Source organism: Pholis gunnellus (genome assembly GCF_910591455.1).
Source record: "Pholis gunnellus genome assembly, chromosome: 8".
NCBI lineage: Eukaryota > Metazoa > Chordata > Actinopteri > Perciformes > Pholidae > Pholis > Pholis gunnellus.
Window position 1 is genome coordinate 15071726 of NC_136534.1, and position 25439 is coordinate 15097164.

At 42.2% G+C, this 25439-nt stretch overlaps 1 protein-coding gene across 2 annotated transcripts; it reads left to right on the forward strand.

Annotated features, from left to right (window-relative positions):
- Nucleotides 1–238: 238 nt before the first annotated feature.
- Nucleotides 239–21522, forward strand: LOC306700506 (uncharacterized protein). 2 transcript variants are annotated; one of them, XM_079165536.1, is made up of 11 exons: nucleotides 239–377; nucleotides 544–656; nucleotides 771–917; nucleotides 1047–1199; nucleotides 2100–2212; nucleotides 2356–2479; nucleotides 3506–3598; nucleotides 4232–4300; nucleotides 9468–9521; nucleotides 12793–12945; nucleotides 19130–21522. In XM_079165536.1, exons 1-11 carry the CDS (start codon nucleotides 314–316, stop codon nucleotides 19304–19306), a joined length of 1260 nt encoding a protein of 419 aa, XP_079021662.1. In that variant the 5' UTR covers nucleotides 239–313; the 3' UTR covers nucleotides 19307–21522. The 2 variants fall into 2 exon arrangements, with proteins under 2 accessions (XP_079021662.1, XP_079021663.1); XM_079165537.1 differs by having other exon boundaries at nucleotides 2103–2212.
- Nucleotides 21523–25439: the final 3917 nt, after the last annotated feature.

Sequence of the window (25439 nt, forward strand, 5' to 3'; positions counted from 1 at the left end):
AGTAATCAGCGCCTTGGGTAAAAACAATTAACATTGTGGAAGTCTAAGGTTACGTCAGTATTAAATCATGCGTTCAACGCAATGTCTAACAAAATGCCAGACTTTTTTCCGTGAAAAAAGGTTTATTTCCATTTTTTCAAACCGCTCGTTTTGTCCATTACCTCTCTCCGTAGCAGTCACCAAGTCGTTGTTTGGAGCATGCGCACTGCATTCCTCCAGCTCAGTTGTTATACGCGTGTGTAAGATTCACACTTTGGAAAAAGTCTGCTTTGAAGACAGAAATTATAGAAATATAAGCCGTATTTTTACAACTATGGGAGGACAAGCAAAGGGCAAAAAGAAAGCCAAGCCGAAGAGGAAAGACACTCGCCCAAACAGTAATTTTTGTTCATTGGTACACCATTTTGCTAGTTAGTATGTAACTTCAACCTCTCAGATAGCAGTTAACGTTAATGTGAATTAATCTGTCATGCTTTGATTTAAACTCCTAACGGGACCAAATGAGACAAAACTAACGTTGACTCTCCGCTTATTTGATCACAGCAGATGCAGGATTTGTTGGATTGTCACCTCAAGAAAGGATGAAACTAAGAGTACATGAAAAAGCCAAGAAGAAGACAGCTGAGAAGTACTCTGTGCAACAGCTACTAGAAAAGGTGACATTGACAATACATCCACATCTAAGACATGTCTTTTGAAATGCATCTTTTATTCTGATCATCTATTACACGTTTGTTGTATCATGTTCATCATGTTCATCTGTTGTACAGACAGAGGAGTACATGGACAGTTTTGACTTTGAGATGGCCGTCCTTTTCTGTCAACGGGCCCTGGATGTAGAGCCCACCAACCTGAAAGCTCTAGACATGCAGGGACACATCTGCTCTGAACTAGGAGACACGCAGAAAGCCAAGGGAATATCCTTTTATGCAGCTTTATTCTTTTCTGTTGTGTGCATGTCCGTAACTCAGTCATTTCATTTAAAACACTGATATATAGCCACGCTGTTTGAGTGGAGTGAGCCTCCTTGACCAATTATCTTTTACGCTTTTCTGCGTGCCGTGGAGCTGAACCCAGATGTAGGCCACAGTAAGTACATGTACCTGGGGCAAATCCACACAGGCCAGGAGGCAGTGAACTACTACACCAAAGGAATACAAGTCCTGCTGTCTACATTGGACAAACAAGCACAGACCACAGTGAGTTCACTCCCATACACACACACACACTCCCATTTCCTCTACCACTTAGTTGTACATAATTAACATCAACAAGGGAGAGATGCCATTGCACCCCATTGCTAGTGTAGTGGTATTTATCTTCACAAGAGGGGGCTGTTGAACAATAAATGCAATAATTATTATCTATTTATCTGTTGCATGCATGCATGCATTTCACCTTGTCATACCATAGATCAAGCAGTGTCAGTTATCGGTGGTAGTGGACATACTCAGAGCAGAGTCATTAATGGCTCAGCTTTAAGGTGTTACATTATATTATGTATACAGATGTTAATGTTACACTCACAATGTTTTGTTTCCAGTTGAATTCACACGCTGTCTTGCTTACATTATTTCATGTTTATAATCAGTGTCATTTGAAATGCTTACAGTTTTTATAATAAATAGCATAAAAGTGTTTGACTCCTCTTTATTATGTTCATAGCAAATGTTATATAGTATAACTAGGAAAAGGCATGAGCTGTTCCGTGTAATTCAAATCTTCATCGACCTTTTTCACAGCAGGCATTTTGACTTGTCATAGTCGGAAAAGGCAAAGCTGTTGCTAATAACATTAACAATGGCTCCATTCTATTCAAGTGTCCCAGTAGGCCGTGACAGTGAGCCAGCGTTGACAATACCAGGACCCTGAAACCGAAGCAGCTAAATGGAATTCAGCCACCATTCATTTTATTATTTACATTAAGGCCTTTTTCTCCTGTGACGTATCAAAATGTTTGTCTGGGAATACAAGGAAGTTGTGCAGTGTTTCCCTTTATTGGAACAAAAATGACATACTATGTTCACTATCTTTGGATTTATTAAACTTAATAGAACTTTCGACAACTTTTTAAAGACTTCTGCGCTCTGGTCTTTAAGCAGGCTCAGGCCGGAGCTGCTGCCCCACCAGATGAGGACACCGAGCTCCCCACAGCGAAGGATGTCTGTGTAGCCTACTGCTCCATGGCTGAGATTTACCTAACGGACCTCTGGTACTACAGCACACAGAGTAGCACTCTTGACACTTGTAACCCCAATTCATGTTCCTGCTTTTTTTTAATGAGTTGAGATTTGTCTTTCTCTCTCTGACTGTGTGTATGTGTGTGTGTGTGTGTGTGTGTGTGTGTGTGTGTAGCATGGAAGAGGGAGCTGCAGACAAGTGCAAGGAGTTCATTGAGTGTGCATTACAGTATCACCATGACAACCCTGAGGCTCTACAGCTCATGGCAAGTTACCTGTTCAGCACAGAGAGAAACCAGGTCAGTCAAACACACACACACACACACACACACACTGGATGAGTTATCACCACATTAAAGTGGGAATCTGCTGAGTTAATTATTCTGAGCAAATTGAATTGTATGCCATTAATCAGCAGATGGACACTTGCATTAACACACACACACACACACAGAGGCAGGTCATGCCGATAGGAATGTTAATTACTGGGCAGATCATTGAGGTCATACAGTCATCTGATAAATGAGAGAGCATTGGACTCAATTTGGAAAGTATTTTTTTGCCATATGAAGCATCTGACAATGAGTTTGGAAGAATGTCTTAATCATATTTTCTCTATTTTTTTCTCATTTTGATTTTTTTTTCTCATTTTCAAGACATTTAAAGTGTTGCTGCTCTACCGACTGTTATTAAGGGCAGACGACATTCAAGGCAAAACCTTTCTCTGAGAATGTGGAGCATGCTTAAGAATGCGACCCATTTTGTTTTTGACGTTGCAACCTGTGAGTTGAATAATAACACATGATTTTCATCCATTTACAGTTCTTTTGTTAAAATAAAATGTGCTACAAGACTGGGATTTTATATTTAAGACATAACGACACTCCAATGTTTCCTGGAGACCATTTAATAGAGAGAGTAAGAATATAGCAACAATTGCTCACAGCGACATCCTAACCCGTGCATTGTTAATGAAAAGGCACTTTTCTTTTCACATCATTTTTCTGAAAAGTTCTGTCGTGGCTGAAGTGGATGTGTAGTACTAGCTGTAAGCTGTAGGGGTCAGGCTGACTCCAGTCACACTTTATATCGTCCCACATACAGAAAAAGTCTATTTAGCAATACTCTGGTAATAATTAAAAAATATATTAACCTCACCTGACCTCAGTTTAATCAAGACTGTTGACATCTATGGAGCATTCATGATCCAGCCTGTAAAAGTGATTTTAATTCAAATTATTTCCTTTTTGTTTGACTTGTGTGTCTTCATCTCCACGTATATATGCAGGTTGAGTTGTAGTTTAATTGCCTTTTTCTGTCTCCAGGAAGGCAAAGAATACCTGTTGAAGAGTGTTGCATCGTGGCTACCTGCCCAGAAACAAAGTGCGGCTTCTTTCAGCACGGAGGAAGACGTGCAGGTGAGTCGGAGCTGTGCTTAGTATTTCTCTGACAGCAACAAATACTTATAAGATCCCAGTTTATTTATAAAGCACTTTCAACTAACAGGATTTTCACAGTGTGCTTTGCAGTGAGCACAAACACGAGTACCACAGTAGAGATAAAAAGTAAGAGATAACGAAATGAGGGATAATAAAAAGTAGAAAGACGGAACAACTACTTCACAAACCTGTGTGCTTTTGTGTGTGTGTGTGTGTGTGTGTGTGTATGAAAGCACAAGGCAAAACCAAGAAGGTGTATAACGGATAAATCAGCAAATTACGTCAGGGAATTTGGCATAAAGGAAGGAATGGTTGTAATGTCAGAGTTAGGATGGGTTCTAAATGACACCAAGTCGATACTGAGCAAATGTGATATAAGAGGGGTCGGGGTGATGATTTCAGACAAAAATCCCAGAGGCACCACAGTTACGACCCTTATCTGTAGGAGCAGGTTGATCTGAACGCAGCCTGCCCACACTTTTGCTGTGATTAACAGCCACACAGCTGCAGAATGTTGCGTACCTTGAAATTGGACCGAGTTATTATCAGACAAAGGAAGAACTATGTTTGCGTGAACGCTGTAGAGGTGACTGTGTTGTCTTTTCTCTCCAGAATGACATCCCGCCGTACGAGTCTCGCGTCACCACGGCCAAGCTGCTCATCGAGTCGGAGGAATACGAGGTACAACGTTGTGCCCGTTCACTGTGCTGTTGTGGGTCTGTATTTGTTTCATGGTGGGAGGTTGGCCTGGCATTTGTGTGTGTGTGTGTGTGTGTGTGTGTGTGTGTGTGTGTGTGTGTGTGTGTGTGTGTGTGTGTGTGTGTGTGTGTGTGTGAGCGCAAGCGTTGGAGTGCTTTCCTTTCTAGTGAATAGCGCTGGAGGTGGGAAGGCCATGCATGGTCTTTATCCCCTCCAGAGTTCAGTGTCAATAATTTAAGAGTGGTATTTACGGAGATGTATGGGGGCGCACAGGGGAGGGGGGGTTGTGTAGAAGGAAGGGGGGGGACAGTCTGATGAATTGCCGCCATATCTGTGATACGGAGCACTTCTGGATCACTCATCAATTTCTAGTATTAATGGCCTCGATTTTAGTGGCTCACTGCCTTCATTTCGGTGCTAAAACCCTTTGCAGTCATTAACGCTTGAAGTCATTTTCTGTGATTACTGGCAAACCAACAGCGCTTCAACTATTTTCTGTTGTGATCCAGTGATTAATTTCTAGTCACTCTTGTTGAGTGGTTTATGGTTATTACTGACAGGAAATGAGAACAGTGTCCTTTTTCTCCCCCCTCACTCCTAAATGGTTCAGCTGCAGGTGTGTGTGTGTGTGTGTGTGTGTGTGTGTGTGTGTGTGTGTGTGTGTGTGTGTGTGTGTGTGTGTGTGTGTGTGTGTGGGGAGATGGGCTGTCAGGTGTGTCAGTAAAATGACAACGTCTCGGTCCACAGTTTCTGACATGTCGTTTGTCTTCATCCTCCTGTTGGTGTCATCGCGCCTGAAACACAAACTGCACACATTCTGAGTGCTTTATTTTGCTGTGTGCATACGTTTGCACATACACATCCATGAACAAGGTTGGTCATATGCTTTTTACCCAGCAGCTATGTGAAAGTTTCTGAGGGGAATTGAGCTTACGGATAGAAGTGGAGTAGAAGCGAGCTATTTTCTGTCCGTCTCTCCCAGACTGGGACTTAGCCGGATTTGATAGGGACATCCTCGCTTCCCTTTCCTTCCTCTACTCCTCTGTCACACACACACACACACACACGCAAACACACACTGTCTCTCCCTGTGGACTATAAATCTATTCACAACTAAACTCTGTAAAGTTGTGTGCTTCCAGTCCGTATCAGTTTGAAGGCTACCGTCTTAGCAGGGCGCCAGAGTGCGACAATTTGTCTGTATTTTTTCCCTATTGGATATTTTGTTTAGGCTTTGAATGTTTAATTTATATATATGCCAAAGAAACATATTTAGAAAAGCAAAAGTGGCAGAAGAACTGCCCTGTTCTTTGTCTAAAGCATGTGTCTCTCTCTGTTAGAGAGTACGCTGTTTGTCTGATGAATGCAGTTTGGGCCATTATGTGGTTTGAGTTTGAGCAAATTAGGCAATTTGGCAAAATAATAGTGTGATTAAGTTGTCCAAATGATCTGGGTGTTTGATATTATCTCGACAGTTGGGAAATCACGATAGAGCATGGTGGTCAATGGTAGGTAGAGGACATCTTATCGTGGCTTCAATAGGTGACAGTCCACACAAATGGCTCACATTGAATATATGACCGTTGCTATCTGAAATAGCACCTCTTGCGAGTTTCTTCGGGGTTATTTCATTAAAGCCAATTGATTTCTCAATTGGGCAGCCTCTGCAACAGTAATGCTAAAGCCAAAGTAAGAATGTGCTTACATTATTATTATATCAGCTTTTAAAAAACATAACCTGTCAAGGCCATGTCTTCCAATACGTTTTTGAGGAAAAAAAACCTTTTTAAAAGAGAATTTTTCTGATCAATTTGTAAGCTGAGTGCTTATGAGAAGTTCAAAATGAAATTCAATTTGGCTGAGAAAGTGGTTATTTTATGATGCTTGAGTTACCTAAAAATAAGGGGTCAAGAGCATGTCGTCAACTGATGGATTGGCACTCGTCTCATGCTCTTTGTAAACAAACTATCTTTGGAAAAAAACAAACTGGGCTACTAAATTCTTGAAAACAAAAATCTTCTCTCAGCAAGATGTGAATCTGTGCCACTTAATTTGGAAAGAGGAAAAAGTCAACAAAAATGGCTTTTTAAGGTCCTTTCCCCCCTTTGATTGCTTTTGAGGAGAGACACTTGAATGCATGCCAAATGTGTCTGATTTCCATATCTGTAATGGAAATTGAGTTGAAGCACACCAGGGTGCTTGAAAAGCAGCATAAGTGAGACAACTGCAAAAATAACACTGTTTAAATGTTTCTGGGCCAGTTCTTGTAGTGTTGAAACAGCTAGTTAATGAATAGATATGTTGATGGGTTAATTGTTGTCACTCATAAATACTAAACAAGAATCAGCTGCTTTGGGTTTTGGAGTGTTGGTTGAAGAAATTAAACAATTGAAGGCAGCGCTGTGGGCAAACTGTAATGGCCATTTTTCCCTTTTTTTTCTGATATTTTAAAGACTAAACCAGTTCGGAAATGATTGTTTGAATAATTACCAAATATTTTCCTAATCCGTTAATCGTTTTAGTCATTTATTAAGCAGGAACACCAATCTCCGGTTCCATCTTCCCCAATGTCAGGATTTGCTGCTTTATGTAATTATAGGAAGAATATCTTTGAGTTTTGAAACGGCTGTTTGCACTAAATAATCCGTTTGACGAAGCTTTTCAATAATTTCTTTCATTTTAATAATAAAAACTCAACACGAAATCCGTCTATGAAGACATTATTTCATAATGAAACGATCATTATTTGTTGCCCTATTCATGTTTTACTATATTTGTTTTAATGAAAAACAAATGTGCTTTGTAGTAACGACGCGGCCCTCAGAAACCAGTTTTCTCACTGTCAAACACACAAATTACCGTCATCATCACCCATCACCTCCATCACCTCACTTGCCACGTAGCAGACAGACAGAACACAGACAGACAGACAGACAGCCATTAAGGTGTCTGTTGGGCGTAGCTTTCACAGCAGCTGATGGTTAGTTACTCTCCTTGTCGTTGTCACTCTTGTCAGCTTTTATGTTATTCCTTGAACATTTCTGTTCTTACATTTAGCTCGTGATGGAGAGCAGCTTGTACTTTCCAATGCGGCTTACAAGTACAGTTAGCACAGACATCCCCAGGATTTATTTACTTAAGTGTGGACGTCCCTGTCTGTGCGTGCATATGCGTGTGTGTGTGTGTGCGTGCATGTGTGTGTGTGTGTTTGTATGAGTCTCAGTGTGTTAGAGATACTGCTTGCCCTCGCTTGTAAAGTGATTTGTCTTTCTCCTGTCTCTGCTATGCGCTCCGGTAAAATTATTCTGTTAAACAAAATTGCCTGAAGATCTCACACACACACACACACACACACACACACACAAACTGTGCACACACACAATGGCCATTATAAATGAGTTTCTCCCCAGAGTGTTGCTTTTTAAAAAAATCTTTAACAGGTCTTGAAATAAAGAGGACAGCATGTACGGAGTGTCTTTGCCGTGTGTGTTTGTGTGTCTTTGCCGTGCACCGTTGTTCTTGGACCAGTTTCACATTGTTTATTAAGATACTTTCTTGTGCCCTTCCTTCCCATTTTCACACTTTTTTTTCCCTCGCAGTACCTCCTCCCTTCCCCTTATCTTCATGCGAATATTAATCGTGTTGTTGTTTAGAGCGTGAAGCGGCTTAAGAATCTCTGAATCTTTAATCACTCGCCTCTGGGTTGACCAGTGTAGTTAGGAAGGAGTATAGTTGGAGATGATATAATGGTTATCATTGCTACTTATCCTCCCAGATATCTCTTGTTCTATTTTTGTTGCTCCAAAAACCGCCTGTTCTATCAGTTGTTTAATACCCAGACAGATCTTTACTCCTATCTCCTAATATCTAGGGCTTGGCTAGAATTTCTCCGCGTGTGTGTATGCGTGTGGTTGTGTGTCTGCCTGTCACATCGGGGCGATACAATGAAAGTCAAGTGGATCATTCTGACGCTGGGCATGATTTCATTCATCGTCAACTGGGATTAGGTGTTTTTGTTTGTGTATTTTTAATCAGTCATTAATTAATTAAAGACAATGGGGTTTTTCGGCTGATAATTGGTCGAGCAATCAATCAACGGACTCCCTGACACGGACATTTGCACATCTCTTAATGAGATACCCTCAATTAACCTGACTCTCCCTCCGTCTACACAGGCAGCTCACCGGAAGCACGTAGGCTTAATGAAAAGAAAGGAGAAGTCCAAAGAGCGGTGTGGGGGGGGGGGGGGCGGAGGAAGCTCTCCAACTAATAAGACTCCCTTAACAAGAAACAAGTGCTGCTTGTTGTGCTCACTGTTGTGTGTAGCTTTGTTATAGTGTGTGACTTTGCGGGGTGTGTACGTGCATGCGTGGGTGCGTGCGTGTCTTTTATTCTTGCCCTTCACCACGGGTGATTGGCTAACAGTCGCCTCCAACCTGAAGTTGACAAAAATCAATATATCATCACCTGGGGCCTCACACACAGACACACACACACACACACACACACCACAGCATCCACAAGGAGAGAGGCAGAGCGAACCAAACACAGCATACTTTAGTCAAGGTCTGTTTTCTGTAAAAGAAACTTCCCACAGAGTCTGACCCAGACAGTGGTGCTCTATGGTAAAGGTCACCTAACATTAAACTCATTTTAGACCTTAAAAGGAGGGCTGGGGGGGTGATAGAGTCGATGGGTTAGGCTGATATTTAAGTTTGTTATGCGTCTCGTGGGGTGATGCTGGTTAGGAATATATTGACTGCTGATGTCTGTAAATGGATTAAAAGGGCTATCGACCAGAGCAGCCAGAGTGACTATTGACTGTGCGATAAGCACTGATGAGTGTGTCTATCGACGGCCACGTCTGTTGTCTTGTTGGTATCGACGATGTTGTGTATGGGACGCCGATCTCAAAGGCGCTTATCAGACCTTCTGATCGAGCTGCCTGGGAGATGCTCAACGCTGTGTGCAACGTGTTGGTCCGTCCGTGCGGGCTTACTTGCTTGTTAATTAATGGATCGAGGTGTTATCCATGAGCGTGTGCTGATGAATTTGTTGAACCTTAAAAGTCATTTTCTTGTCTGACTCTTCTGTCAATGTTAAAGATTATGTCAAATCTCATTTCAATCTCTTTGTCTTTCTGCATTAGATGGCGGTGGATGTGTTGGAGGGTCTTCTGGAGGAGGATGATGAAGTAGTCCAGGTAAGCAATGTGGTGACGGCCCAGTTTTTTTTTGTCTAAAAACTGTGCTTCTCTGCATTCATGTTTTCATTTTGTATTTTTTATTATGTGGTAAAATACAGAGAAGCTTTGTGCCTCTGAAAATGTGGGTTTCTGGTTTTGCTTTACCTGTTTTTATATTTCCAGCATGGTGGTCTCTCGTGTGGTTCCAGACCTCTGAATCACAGCCCGAACCTCTGATTTGTTTAGCAGCACCAGTTGGTCTGCTGCCGTGCACGTGGCTGTAGAATAAATTGACCAATCAGAGCTAGCTAGACACCGAGATACATCCATGAAAAAACAGCAGCAGTAAAAAGTATGGGTGAGCTTAAATGAGCTTATAGAAATAACAAATCTTAAATCTGCATATTTCTTTGATTGTCGTGAAAAACGTACAGCTCATAGCAACCACTACCAAAGTCCGATCATCAGGTCTGGTCTGCCTCGACTAATTGACGATTCCCTGTGGTCGGGGGGGGGAATGTGTGTGCACGTGTGTGTTACTTGTCAAGACGTAGGATTAAGCGATGTCTTTTCTCGTGTCGTCTTGCAGGATGTCTTATTGCCATGATACAGTCTCACTGCTGGATCAGACCAACTTGTAGGCCAATCGTTTACCACCCCAGAGGGAAGGAGAGAGCCTCAACCTGTGCACCTCTTTGCTTCTGTTGAGCCACTGTTTATGTGTACGCACAAAGAAGTGTCTACACACACATACTTTGTCATTACTCGCTCGTACACGATGATGTATGTCTGAGAACTTGAATGCTTATTAGAGAGTGGCGTAAATGACAGTGTTTGCTGTGCTTTAGTAGGAAGTATGTGCTGTCATTGTGCTCCAAATCCCCTCTGTCAGTGGCAGATGAAGTGAAGGTTTACCACTGCATGTCAGATTCAAGAACACACCAGTCTCTCTCTCTCTCTCTCTCTCTCTCTCTCTCTCTACCCCCCCCCCCCCCCCCCCCCCCCCCCCCCCCCCCACTCCCCCTCAGGCTCAGCCTCCCACACACACCCCTGAGCTGACAGATTGGGAGCAATCATTGGGGGGCTGAACTTTTAAACTTGCTCCAGAGACGTACAGCTGTGACAATCGATTTGAGCGGGCCAGCAGCCAATCACACATGCATACAGTCACCAGTTCCGATGGTCAGAAAGTGTTTTGTCAGGTTGCACCACAGTTCTGTCGCTGGTCATACTGGTGACTGGCGTGTGTGACAGACACATTTGACTACTCTCTCTCCTTCTTTCCCGCTCTCTCCTCCCCTCTTTGTCTTGCTCTCTTTCTTATTTCCTCTCTTAAGTGCGGTAGATAAGTTGTTAGCTTTCGTCTCCGTCTTCTTGCTCTCGCGTATATCTCAAAGTTGGAGCCTTACTTATAAAATGTTAAGTCTGCACAAACAACTGAGCTGGTTCCTTGCAAATCTTGTTTCAAAGGTATTCAGTTGATTCATGATGCTTTTGTTCCTCCCTCTGCAGCACCATATGGGAACTAAGATGTGCCTTCACTTTGAAGTGACAATAGTCTCAGTGATTTGATTGACAGACGAGAGTTTATTTTATTATGTGTGCTTCTTCTGTCTGGGGTTGTGGTTGTGAATAGTGGGTTCTCTAAAAATTCTCAATTAGCCAACTTTAGTTTTGTTTCAATTTTGAGTGTGGAAGTCGTCTTTATTTTTACGGTGGACCATCTGTAAAGGTTGTTCTAGCTGTTTTAAAGACATGCAGTGGTGCCCGTTTTTTGAAGAAGCTAAACTTTTGAATTTAACTGACCCAATTTTTACTTTCTCTCCTGGACATACACAAATATTCACAAGAACACATTTTTGCATTCACATAAATGTCATACTGCTGGTTCTGCAACATAACTACATTTATCCAGTGCTGCTGTTGTTCTGATAAGTATGGCTGTAGGGGGTAGCCACCCACTCAGCATGCTTAGTGGCAATTCTGAATTCAGTATGGTACGCCTTGATGTGTTTTTTTTTTTTTTTAGCTAAATGGTTTATTTGGCAGAGGTGCAGGTCCCTACTGCCTCTGCCCTCAATGAATAATGAATCCAGTGAATATTTGTGTCTTGGTGCTTGAAGAACAGTGGGTGGGTGATCTTTGGCCTCAGATGAGAGGCGCACACACACACACACACACACACACCTCCAAGTTCACTGAGAGTTGAAAATGATTGTGTGTAGAGGTGGAAGCGCAAGCCTAGCACAGTATATGTAATTATGTGGGAGAGAAAAAAAAGTGTGATTATGGAAAGGAAAGAGAAGAATGTTTTGTGTGTTTCAGCTTAACTTGCTATTTAAAATATGCCTCCACTCACTGTTTGAACTCTGTGAAGCAACAGGATTATTTCAAAGGGATGTTTTGTTTTGTTTGAATTTTACATATATTCATGAGGTTTTCATGAAGTTCAATCAGAGCCAGTTAGGAGATCCTTAACACCGAGTCTACATGGTGCACTCTTGAAATGAGTCATGTGTGTCTGAATCATAATCTTGTTACGGGTTGCACGTTTGCAACAGAAGAGGCTAAGAGGCACATTGATGGATCTAAAGCTCTGTATCAGATGATACTACTGGTCTCATGTCAAAATGTAGTAATCAAACCTACATGAACCCTTCTTGTGAATTCAATCTCCGTGTCCATGGTTCAGGCCCCAGGACTGTGGAACTTCTGTTCCTCCACAATTCATATCAAGGCAGAATTACGTGTGGAATAAAATAATTATTAGTCAGATAAAGAGATTATTAAACATTATTTCCTCCTCAAAATGAATGGCTAATATTGCACACAACCTGTGAGTATGATTTGAAATGCAGAGAAGACATTTGCATTATGTTTCGGTATGTTTCAACAAAGTAAATGCATTTTTTGCCATAGAAAGATAAAAAAAAATTGGTAGTGACAGATGGCACAGTCACATGTCGGGTCTGAAATAATTGTTAAGCTACGCTATGTGCACAAGTGCATTTACATGCATGCATCATTTGTAAATGAGAACCGTATATATATGCCAAGGTTGACAGTTATGATGTGAGTGATTGATTGCCCGTGTGTCTGTGGGATTCCATGTCATAAGTGTGAAACCTGTTTGTCAGAGAAGGATGTGGGATTTCATGCGGACGTGCTCTGTGAGGGTTACAAATGTGTTTCCCTTGTCACAGCTCACTTACTGCAACAAAGAGCGCTTTCTCTCTGTCTGAATCCTCCCCACACCCTCAACCCGCCTCTCTTCCTCTGTGCCTCCCAGGTGTGGTATCTCTCCGGCTGGGTCTGCTGCCTCCAGTTGGAGAAAGCGAAGGAGCAGCAGGAAAGCGATGGGAGAGAAGTGACAGAGGAGGAGACAGAGGAGTGGAAGGCATTGAAGGAGGCGGCCAGATCGTACCTGACCAACGCTACGAAGGTAATTCAGCTCAGAAAATCTGTCCACAAAGCAAATTTTGGCTTACTTATTAAGTTAGTTGATTAATCGACCAATCATTGAAGCCATTTTTCATGCAAACATGCCAAACATTAAATTGCAGGAGACTGAATCATTTTGAGGTTGGTGTAACTTTGAGCTCTGGGTAGTTGTGATGGGCATTTTCACTATTTATTACCTTTTTACAAATCAAACTACTACTGGTTTGAGCGGGAAGATAATTAGCAGATGAATCCATCATGAAAATCATTAGTTGCAGCCCGTTATAAAATAATTGAGCTCCACCTCAACCAACAACACGGGTTAAACGCTGCTTGTATAAAATTGCAATGAGTAATAATAATATAATGGTGTAACAAACAATAATATAGCACACATAAGGGCCATTCATCTGCAGTACTTTGTGGTAATATCCTAATACTCAAGATATTCCTGATAAAACCTTCATACTTTTACTTCAGTGAGATTTTGAATGCCAGACTTTTACTTATTTTCGAGTATTTGAGTGTGATACTTTTACTTAAGTAAAGGCTCTGAATGCTTCTTCCACCACTGTGGGTACGGATAGTTGCATCTAGTACACTGTCAGAATACGTAAAACTTTTAAGAACGAGTCCTTGTCAGAGATGGAGTACATGCAGTCCTGGAACTGTGAGAGGATTTTAACTAAGCTCTATTGTTGCCAAAGAAATGTTTTTTTCTTACTATCTCAAAGAGGTTTAAATATACCGCTGTCTCTCTTCCATTCCCCCCTCACACACACGCTCACTTGGAGTGATGTGTTTCATTCATTCTGTCATTCTGTCAGGGAGCAATGCCTCTATGGGGCCATGATTCATGTTAGTCTAAAATCTAATAGGCTTGTAAATCAGACGGCAAAGACTGACGGATAGCAGGCCCGACCTACGATTCTTTTTTTTCCTTCTCTTTACTTTCCTCTCCTTTTCACCTCGCCACCTCACCTTCCCTCCTGCTCTCCCCACAACATTGTGTTCCTCTACAGATGAGTAGGGGCAGCAGAGTGGCGATAGATTGATGTCGGTCTGTCTGGCCAGCGGTGTAGTGACAGGCCTGTCTAACCAGCATCCACAGGGACGGGAGCGAGGTGGGCTTTGAGCTGCCAAGAGGGAGAATGCAAGAAACTGTGGGGGGAAAAAAACAAAGGCACACGGCACATTTGAGCTGCCAGCTTTGTAGTAAGAGTTTAATAAAGATAAAAGAAACAAATGGAAATTGAGAAATGAAGTACTGCATAGGAATAAAAAGGTGAAAGACTTTTTGAAGAATTGGGTGAGGCGGCGGAGTGTGACAAGTAAACAGCATAGCTCAGCACAGCATAGCTGTTTACTTGTGTGTGAGAAGTGAGTGTGTGTGAAGCAACAGGCGCAGAATAATGTGGAAGGTAAATGCACGAAGACCTTGCAAAGGTGAGGTGGAGAGAAAAGCCCCTACTGTGGTTCACTTATTTCCCCATCTGGCAGCTTTTGCTCATGTGTGTGTGTGCATCTGTACATTGTGTAGTCAAGATTGCCCCTTGTTTATAGCAGAGCTTTTGTTTCTGAGCGTCACTGTGAGTGTTAATTATTAACGATAAGTCAGTCTGCTAGTTAAAATGGGCTCCAACATGGAAATGAGGCCTCAAAGCCCAACGGCTTGTTTTGGCGCCAGTCCACTTCTCTGCATACTGTATGACTTTGCTAAGTGTGCGAGTGTGCGTGTGTGTGTGTGTGTGTGTGTGATGTGAGACAGTGAGAGAACCTTATGTGGATGCACATATTTAATAATGGTTGTGTGTGCCAACTTGCATATCTAATTATGTTTTAAAAATTGTCTTCATTATCCACCTCAGCTGTGATCGATACTCTATCTCTATCTCTCACAAAAACACACGCACACACACACACACACACACACACACACACACACACACACACACACACACACACACACACACACACACACACACACACACACAGATTGCGTTCAGCAGAGATACTATAAAAAGGAATGATGGGGAGGAACGGATGGGTTGAGAAGACAAGAAAGAAGTGTAGGAGAAGAGCAGCAGGGTGAGCAGGAGTGGGAGAATGAAAGGGGAGGCGAGGAAGGGAACAGATTGGATGTGGTGTGTGTGTGTGTGTGTGTGTGTGTGTGTGTGTGTGTGTGTGTGTGGTTGTGTGGGTGCAGGGGGTGTAGCTGGTGAATAGTGGCGAGGGTAAAATCAATAGTAAACCGGACGTGAAATGGAATTTGAGTCTCAGCCAGATAGTGTGCGATTGAAGAAGGATCTGCAGTGTATGCACAGAGGACAATTTTATATATGTGTGTACGTGTGTGTGAGTGTGCACAGAGGCAGATAGGGCAAACGGAGGTCAAAAGCTTTACTATTTGATGTGTCTGAAAGGGTATCCCATGAGCACGGATTGTGGGGAGGGTTGGCCCAAGGTGTGCTTGTCATGTAATTTTAATGCCTTTCCCTACCAAGGATGTGACTCGAGAACTGAAGTGTTAAGTTGTGTCGGTCTGTGCTTTGTCTGTGCGTGTGCTTTGTGTATGCGTTTGTGTGTGTGTGAGAGTTTGCGCTCAGCCCGCTTGAGACTTCCAGCGACACGGCCTGTTCACGTCAAGGAGGTCTAATCTCAGGCAGTGTCACACACGTCTGTGTATGTTTTTATGACAGAGTGAGACAAAAGTTAAGACAAAGAAAATGTGTTGAAACGGTTCATCTAATTAATGTTCTCTTACTAATGAAGAGATGTGCAGTTGGAGTGCTGTGTTTGGTCTAAAAATGGGTTGGGGAGAGCAGGATTGAGGATAGAGAGGGAAGATGAGAGGAGGGCAAGATTTTGAAACTATTCTGCCAGTATGGTAGACGTGTGTGTGTGTGTGTGTGTGTGTGTGTGTGTGTGTGTGTGTGTGTGTGTGTGTGTGTGTGTGTGTGTGTGTGTGTGTGTGTGTGTGTGTGTGTGTGTGTGTGTGTGTGTGTGTGTGTGTGTGTGTGTAAGTATAAGATGTGAACGTACGAAGAGGTATCTATCTCCTTGACTGGAAGGTCATTTGGTGAGCATGTACGAGTGGGAGCGACAGAAGGCAAAAAGAAAATGATCGAGAGACAAGCCGGAAGAATGAAGTCATTAGAAAAGGAACTAACAGAAGAGGTGAAATGAAAGGGGAAGTTACGCACAGAAGGTGAACAATGATGGTCTGATTAGTCTTTCACCACATAATCAGCCTGTCTTTATTCTGCCATACGAGCTGTAGAAAGAGGTTTCTATCAAAGAATGAGGGAAAAAGAATCAATTTAGGTATGAAGGGTACATTAGTACTTATTATTACACTCTTCTCTGCTGCACACTGGACAAAAAAATAGCACTTACAGATAATCTATGCTGAACCACACTATATTATATAGCCAAAAGAAGTAAGACATTGTAGAGAAAGAAATGAATTAAAGGTGTACAACAAATTGTATTCTTATCTATTGGTACATTTCCTTTTTTTTTCTTACTTTTTCACCATCAATCCTGTACTTTAAACTAAGCAGAAAGCAATATAATGACCATAAACAGGGTGAGACCTCATTCGGCCCCAGAAGCACTGCTGCATTGTGCACCTTAAGCGAACACAATTCTGTTTTGTATTAAAATCCATCCGTCCAGCCGATTCAATTCTGTTACCAAGAGTTGGAGCTGTTACTGTCATCATCATGAAGTCAAACTTGCCAGCTCTGTTGATGTATGCCACTTCTTGTTTGGAATTAAAGTTTCAAGTTGGTTTGCCAACTCCCAGTTGAACATAGAGTTACATTATGCGTAGCAAGCAGTAAGATGTAGTGAAACAATTTCATTTAAAAGTACAGAAATATAGTAATAACTTGAATTCAACAGGATACATTGTGTTTTTTTTCTTTTTTTAGATTATGTTGAGATGAAAGACATTTGACCTTTTGTCCAGTATGAGAACATCACATAAACAAGACTAAGAATATACAGCCATGCATTAGCACTGAACACAAACTACACTACAGTTCTACATGTTGAGCTGATGATGGTGTCGAGAAAAGGTCACGTGATCACAGAAGTTGTTCAAATTCATCCTCAAAGCACCATGAAGGCCTGTACAACATTTCAAGATATCACTCTTCAACACCAATGTCAAAGTCCTGGAGTCATGGCGCTAACGTGGCTTTGAAGAATAGCCAGTAGATGTTTAGAACAGATGTGTCTATGTGCCCCTTCGTGTGCACGTTAAAATAATTGTTGTGAGTCGTTATGGTGGTGGTCAATTGTGCTTTGGGCTGTGACTTGGGGCTTGAAGGTAGAGCAAAGTGGACCATGAAAGAGTTATACGATTGCATACACTCGCACACTCTCCCTCCCTCTCTAGGCAGCTCTCTGGGCCGTGAAAGTGAGAAGAGAAAACATAGGCTGTGGTAAATGAGAAATGCCTGTGTTTCTTGCGACGGCGATGCTGATCTCAGCAGCGTTCGGTGCGAAATGTGTAAAGAATAGCTGCTGTTTGTTTGGCTAGCTGAAAGCATCACAATGAATAATTCCATCCTATCCAGCAGACGCACTGTGCTATTAATTCGTAGGAAATATCACCACGCAGAAATACAATTTCCAAACGGCATTCTGTATTGTAGAGCATACAGTATTTTTTTTTTTCTTCTTTTGCACACGTTCACTGAATTCCTCCTTTATTATTTCTCTTATGCGACTCATATGAAAGACACCCTCCACGTTGTACCCAAGGCTGTAATGTGCAATTATGCTGGCTATTGTAAAGCAAAGCCAACGTGTATTCTTTGGGCTTGTTGTGGATGAACATCTCCAGGCATTTCAGAGTGATGTTGGCAGAATGAAAATCTGTGTTTTTCTCCCCTCTGTGTGTGTGTGTGTGTGTGTGTGTGGTGCTGAGAGGGTCAGCTCTCCCCCGGTATCAGACCCTGAGTCTGGACCTGGGTCACGCTCCAACTCCCTGGAGCTCCAACCTGCGGAGACAGCATCCACTTAAACACACACACATACACACACACACACACACACTATGTATTCTTACACTCCAAATGAGTTCCCGTGGGACTGCGCGTCTCCTGTCAGGACCTGCTGTTGCTTAGAGACTGGTCCTGGGGCAAAGCAGTCACACGCACTCTTCTTCACTCTTCTGGCCTCGTTACACTTTTAGAAAGAATGATGGCACTCAGCTGCTTATTGTCCATGAGCTCAAGGGACTGTGTGCGCATGTGTGAGTGTGTGTGTGTGCATGTTAGACTAAATAGAATAATATTCCTAGATCTCATGGACCATTCCCCACTCGCCCTCTTTTTCTCTCTAGTTTTGTTCCTGGAAAGAAAAACATAGATATAAATTGCTGTATCAGTTCCCCTTACTCTGTATATGCACCCAGTCTGAAACACAGTGTTATGCTTTGCTGTCCTTGGTGGTAGCTGCAGTAGTTTTATCACTCAACTCCACTTTGAGTTCAGTAATTAGACACAAGCAGAGTATTTTACAGAGATAAATGTGCTGGCTGCTTTGAGAGCAGGACTTTTTTTTTTTTTTTATCTTGCTCCTTCACGGCATATTTCACAGAGATAACAACTTTGATAATATGTATGTGTGTGTGTGTGTAAGTGCACATGTGCTCCAGGATACAGTTATCTGCATGTGTGTGTGTGCGCATGCATGTCGCAAAAGCAAAAGGAAGATAAATGATCTTTTTGTCTCTTGTACGGATGAACGGTGTGTCAAATGTGCTGATTTGCCAAATGAAAGACAAAAACTGTTTACCAGCGTTTTGTGAGCGTGACTGTCTCACTGACAGAATGCAGCTGCTGTTGGATATTTCAGGCGGCCTAACCAGCACTTGGAGACTTAAAACCTCGGGGCTGCTCACTTCCCTCAACTCCAAGCTGCTGCTTACTGATGCTGTGGTGATGCACCGTTATCTTCAGTGACACAATGGAAGAGCTTCAGTCGAGGGCTTTTCACTCACCATATCTCATTTCGTGTATTGCCTCCGCGGTACAATTTTCGTTCTCCACATTTCTGCTGTATAACCTACTTTCTATTTAAAATGTCCATTTTTCCAGTCTACTTACTAGCCCATTACACACTTGCATTTTCCTTTTTGTCTCCCCCCCCCCCCTCTCCCTTTTCCCCAGCTGTACAGCAAGTTGCGATGTGATGACCAGCCGATGTTGGAACACGTGGAGCAGCTGCTGGGCGATCTGGGAGGACAGCTGGAGGGAGAGGAGGGAGACCCGGCCTTGGACGAAGACTATGAACCCTGTAGTGATGATGAGGAGGAGGACGATGCAGAGGCCCCCATGCAACACTGACAACCGCCCCTTGCCTGTGCTCGGTGATTTCCTTTCACCCCATCATGCTTCCCTCTTGTTAAAATGTTGTAGAGCACTCTTTAAAGTGCCTTTTGTACCGACTATCCTTTCACACCAGTTTATAAAAGATGGAATTTGAAATCAAGAAAAGAGCGACATTAAAAGCCGCCGTCTACTCAATCTCTTTCAGTGAGTTGGTTAATGCTTTTGGTGAAATAAGTGCATACTTGAGTAATGCTTCCCATAATCTCCCTGACAGATGTTGATGAAAGAAATTAGTTTCACAGCTTTACTACTTACCAGCAGCAAAAGCAAAACACCTTCAAATGCTTTTTCCTCTCATACACACCCACACATTGGTCTCTCCAAGCGAACATACGTGGCGCTTGTGCGCGCACACAAACACAAAAGATTCACGTTAATTACTTCAGCTCATCCTCAAAACGACAGCAGCAGTGTTTCCCTCTCAGACTGCATCTCAACAGGAAGTGAGCCTTATTAGAGAACCGCGTCTGCCAACATTCAACGCTGTCTCTACTTGTAACGGTTCTAATATTCCAAGTTCATGTGCAATCCTTGAATTGTTATGCTATTCAGTTTACACATCCTGCTTTGTTTTTTTCCCCCCATTCTTTTTTTGGTTAAATCATTGGATTCAACAAGGCAAGACACAATAGAGAGAATTTGACATTAACTTATGCAGCATGCGTTTCTTCCGTCTTCTAGACAGTTGAAAGTGGCCGGTACAAAGTCTTTCAGAGAGGAGAAACTAGCAACTCTTTCTTCAACTAGATTTCACATCAAAGCCTTTTAAAATTCTCAGGCAAGGCTACGTAGTGTAACGGCATGGGTTAGTGTAATGGAATGGTACAATGACCGACGCTTTTTACTTTCTTTTATATTTTTTTACAATTGAATTCAGCAAGGTGAAGAGTAAGAGTTTGAACCAAGTTGTAGAAGAGTACAGGTGAAGCTATTTTCCGTGGAAAGTAAAGATTATGTCGTTAGAAAAACATTTTTGGGACTAAAAGAAAAAAAAACGTAAAATGTAAGCCATTTACAGCATGAAAAACGATTGGTTCAGTCTGAAGATGTCGGACTGAACATTTCAAAAACCTAGTGTGACAATAGTTGATACACCTTTCCACATTACAACCCCTAATATCTCTAAATCTTCCAAACACTCAAAATTGGGATTGACTGGCCCAATTAAACCAGCATCTATTTAATTAAGATTTTTCAACATAATAAATGCAATTTGTACATTAGTTTCTACCTTGCAAAATATATTGGACACAACAGTTGTGACTTTTCTGAAGCCCTGATGTATTTATAGTGCAGGTCAGTATGTGACATGCATGCTGTAACTCGCATATACCACAGTGTATATCTCGATGCAGCACGCCTGTTAACAAACACACCACAGGCATCCACTGCTGCACAGCCCCTTTGAAGAATTTTACAAGTAAACGGGAACGTTATCTGAGATCCTGTTCCTGATAGCGACCCAGCTACAAGCTGGGAATGCAGGGGTTCAGATACCTTGATCTGATTGTGCTTGTTTGTGTTTAAGGAGTGTTAAATAAAGCTCAGGAGAAACAACAGATATGACACTGTCTGTGCGCGTCTGTATATGCTGCAGATATTGATAGCTTAATGTGATATGATGTGTTGTTATTTGTTGACCCAGCTTTGCTCAGAAATATTCATGTCTGTGATGTTTAATGTATGATAATGCACCAGGAGTACAGGCCTAGAGGACTGACTACCTGGAGCGATGCTGTCATCTAGCATTTGGCTTTATAATTAAAATGGGCTCTAGTGTGTATGTGGGTTTCTACATTATTCTGTGTGTTACCGTGTGTCCATGTGGCTCATCTGCAGTGCTCCGTGATTAATGACTCCAGGGGTGAGTGAACATCGGCGGTCAGCCCTTTCTGGTTATTCTGAGCTGACCTGGTGTGAGTGGGCCATAGTTGACACAAAGCCTCGGGTGATCTCAAAATCCCCGGCCATTCTCTCACCTGTACATCAGCCTCGGCACCGCAGGACTGTTTTCACTTGCTGGGAGAGGAGAGTGCAGTTTCTACACAAGGACACGCATTCAATCACGGGGAAAGTACACTCGCTGTTTACTCGCATTCTTTCTCGCTCTATGCTGAAAATCGCCTTCTGAAAGGCCAGAATGGTCCTCTGAGAGGCCGGAGCACAGAAATGATCAGCCTTGTATAAATATATTTCTACGCTGCAGATCTTTCATGTTTGATCTTTCATGTTTTTGTGTTTCAAATATATGCTTAAACGAAAAAATGTGTGACATTGTATGCATAGTTGCTGCCTGAGGTGCATACGTTCATCAGATTTATCTGTTTTACCTGTATGTCAAGCTGTCTTTGGAGACCAGCAGCATGTGTTCAGTCTCCTGGGAAACTAACCCATAATTAGTATTTGTGTGTATGCGCATGTGCCTGTATGTATTTTTTTAATATTTGACATAATGAGATGAGGAGGAGAGAATAATCCTGGATTAACAGCTTTAAATTGCATGTGTCGTCATAACAACATCCTGATTTGGATTTAATCATTGAAATACACACAAACACTTAGTAACCACACACACACACACACACACATACGCAGCAATTGTCAGATAGCTGAATGCTACAAGCTGTGTGTGCATGTGCTGTTTATCCTGTGCTGATGTACAGTACGTGTGTATCATGGATCTTAATTAGAGACTTAAGCGGGGTGCTCCTCTTCAGGGATTACGGGGGAAATTATTAGAATCTGGAGATTTAAAACTGAAACCAGTTAAACGGAAACAGGAGGAGGGCAATCAGGATTCAGAGGAGTAAGGACTTTGAGAGGCAGTTCTACCGTTTATGCACGCATTCACATGTTCACTTGTGTAAATTGTCCTCTTGAAGTCACGTGCAAGCACTCAAATTTGCTTCAAGGTGTGCAAGCTATTCTTTCAACCTCTCAAAGCCGCTATTTGGATACTTGCGGACACCCTGTGTTTGAATGCATGAGAGGTTTAATGGATATTCAATGATATTCTGTGACAGAAATGCAGACAAGCAATACGAAGAAGACCACGGACAAAATCGACTCTCCTCGACTTGAGGATTGACTGATAGGAAGGAACTGCATGCCACTCATCTACATCCCTTTCTTTATGCTGTGGCCGTGCATTTTAACTGTGAGTCAACGACATAATGGGAGTGATGGTTATCTGACCCAAGGGTTTCCCTGACAGCCACTGTGAGAATCCATGAATCAAATGGCCATCATTCTCTGCAGTGAAACCATTTCCTGGATAGGGTGGATTTCCTGGATAATGGATATAGTGTGTCCGATGTGGGGAAAGCTCTGCGGCTGATTGACGTAAAGGGTTAATACTCTACAGCTTTGTGGGGCTTAATGTGATTATTAAAAGGTGATGTCGTTTTTTCTCACAGCGGTCCTATTGGGAAAACGTGTGCTTTTCCTGAAATCAATACGGCAAGGGGTCAACGTCCATAATTCAATTCATTTCATGGTTTTAAATGGAATATTTGTTGAGGAAAAGTTTTACGTGCTTTTCTCTTCATTGTTTTCTGCAGAAACTCATTACTAATACTCATGATTAACTCTCCGAGAAGTCGTCCTCATCATTGATCCGTGTTTTTTGTGAATAAGGCTATTTTCGACTACCCTGCTGCTTCTATTGTCTGAGAATTGTCTGTGTGCATGCAGAGCTGCGTGAACAGTTTGTGTGTGTGTGTGTGTGCGTTGCTTTTGTTTTGTGGGTGCACGCATAATCTTTGGTGGGAACATCTGTCTCTCAGAGATAACATAACCGGGGAATTAGGCATGCTGTCTTACAACCGAGCATCACATCTCACTATTACAGCCTCCTAAATTATACCCTATTACACCTCTATGTGTGTGTGCGACTGAGTGTAAGCAATGTGCTGACAGTGTCATGTCCTTGGGGCGCCTGCCAAGTTTAAGAGTATCACAGAGCCCACTACCTCCTCTAATCCCTAAATCCATCCTAGAACAGAATTCACACAGTTACTTCTGGATAATACAAGTCCTACACAAACAGGTCTCTCCTCAACAAGAGAGCCGAGCATACAGTAAGTGAACAGAATACAACAAAAATAGGTGGTGTTTTATAGGATGAAGGTGCTTTTTGTGGCTTAGAATTATACATTGTGATATATCTTTTTGATGTAAAAGCTCTAAACAGCCTGAAGCCACTTAGCTCTCCATATATGGCACCTGCAGCAATAGCAGTGTCTGTTGACGCATCAGTGGTGACAGATTACTTTTTGAAGTGAGAAGCTTAAAGTTCAGGAGCTCACAAAAGTTCGCAAAATGATGCATCAACCTAAAATCGTTAGATATGCGGGATAATTTACGATCAAATGGGATAACTGAAAGGGCACACGTCTGTTTAAAATACTATAGAAAATAGAATTTCTATTCAGTTTTTAGTGCACTCTAATATTGAGAGGACTTGATCCCTTTGAACTATTCTCACTTGTAACTTTTGAATGTCATTTGTTGGCTCAGTAGAAGAGTTGAAATATTACCCTTGCTGTAACTACTATTTCTAAGAGGAACAGATATTCAGTTAAAAGATTTAAATTGGAGTGGAACAGTCTGGTACTGTATCACGCTCCACCAGGACTCAAAAACTTTTAATGAATGTCACTGCGAGAGAAAAGGTATGGGAAGGGCTTGCCCTGTCTAATAATAATACTGCAAAGAACTTTGTGCTTTGAATGTCGGTGCTGTACGGCATTAAAAATTATAAAAGAAACAAATGTAGACTCTGAATGAGGGGAATTGAGAGGACGAAGTGTAATGGTGCCTTTTCTTCTGCACAGTCAGAGAACAGCCGGGGGAGCTGAAGCCCCACTGACCTGGTTGAATCAAAGAGAAGGGTAAGAGGCGAGACCACAAAAAAAATAAAGGAAAGAAAGGGAGAGAGCAAGAGAAGTGTCTCATTTATACAGCATTGCAATTTGGGTCGATGGATCGCTTCAGTAGCGGTGAGGGGCACTTTTTGCTCAATGCAATCTATACCCACAATCTAACAATCAAACGTGGTGCCAATAGAGCAGTGAGCTCTCTGTGATTGCTGGTGTATTTGACTGAGTGCCAGCTTTAGTTTTTATACCTCATTAATTCACAGGAGCGATTGACTGAGGAAACCGCTTCTTCTCCGTCATAAATCAAACCGCACGCCTGCGTACATGCACGGGTCGGGCACACACGTACAGCAAAACAGCAAAACATGAACACACCCGGGGGCAAATCTCAGGGCTTAGGTAATGATTTAATCAGTCACTGACAGAAAGTACAGTGATATCGTGATTACTTATTTCTGCATGACCCTTGTGTGACTTCTAGTTTTGCTTAATAATACAGAGAAGGTCCCAAGCACTCCATATTCATGGTTGAAGTTTTAAAATAACATTCTTTGTGTTTTTCGTTCAAGTACTGTAATTGCTTTTAAGCTTTCCCTGATGTGACTCTTCTCCTGCATTTTCCCCTTTAGACTGTGTGAGTGATTTTAATGCTTAAGAAGCAGAGAGAAAATGGAGCAAAAAAAAATGCAGCGGGTTGATTTTGTATCATCTCCACAATCATCAGTATTGGGGGACTGAGAAGTTGCAGCTCATTTTAGTATCTCTAAATTAAGGTCTGGGATAAGAACTGAGCAGTAGGGTGTGTGTGTGTGTGTGTGTGTGTGTGTGTGTGTGTCAGAGAGCGAGAGGTAGAGATAGAGAGGTTTGATGCTGTAACAGCTGCTAATTATTGCTGCTCTATATTTCACATAGTCTGTTTGATCTCCTGTCCTGTGGAGAGAGATAGGGATTCTCTGTTTCTGTTTCTCACAAACTCACACAATTGTAGACACACACACACACGCGCACACACACAATCACACACACACACACACACACACAGGCAAGCTCAGGGGTCACAAGGAGGAAAAATAGGAGTTGTGCTCTAATTACTGAATCTCTGCAGGGGTTGACTTGTATTTCTAGCCAACACCTCAGGACTGGGAGTGTACATTTTGTGTCTTGTTTTTGTTTCTGTATTTATGTCACCGCTTGCTGCGTGTTGGGCT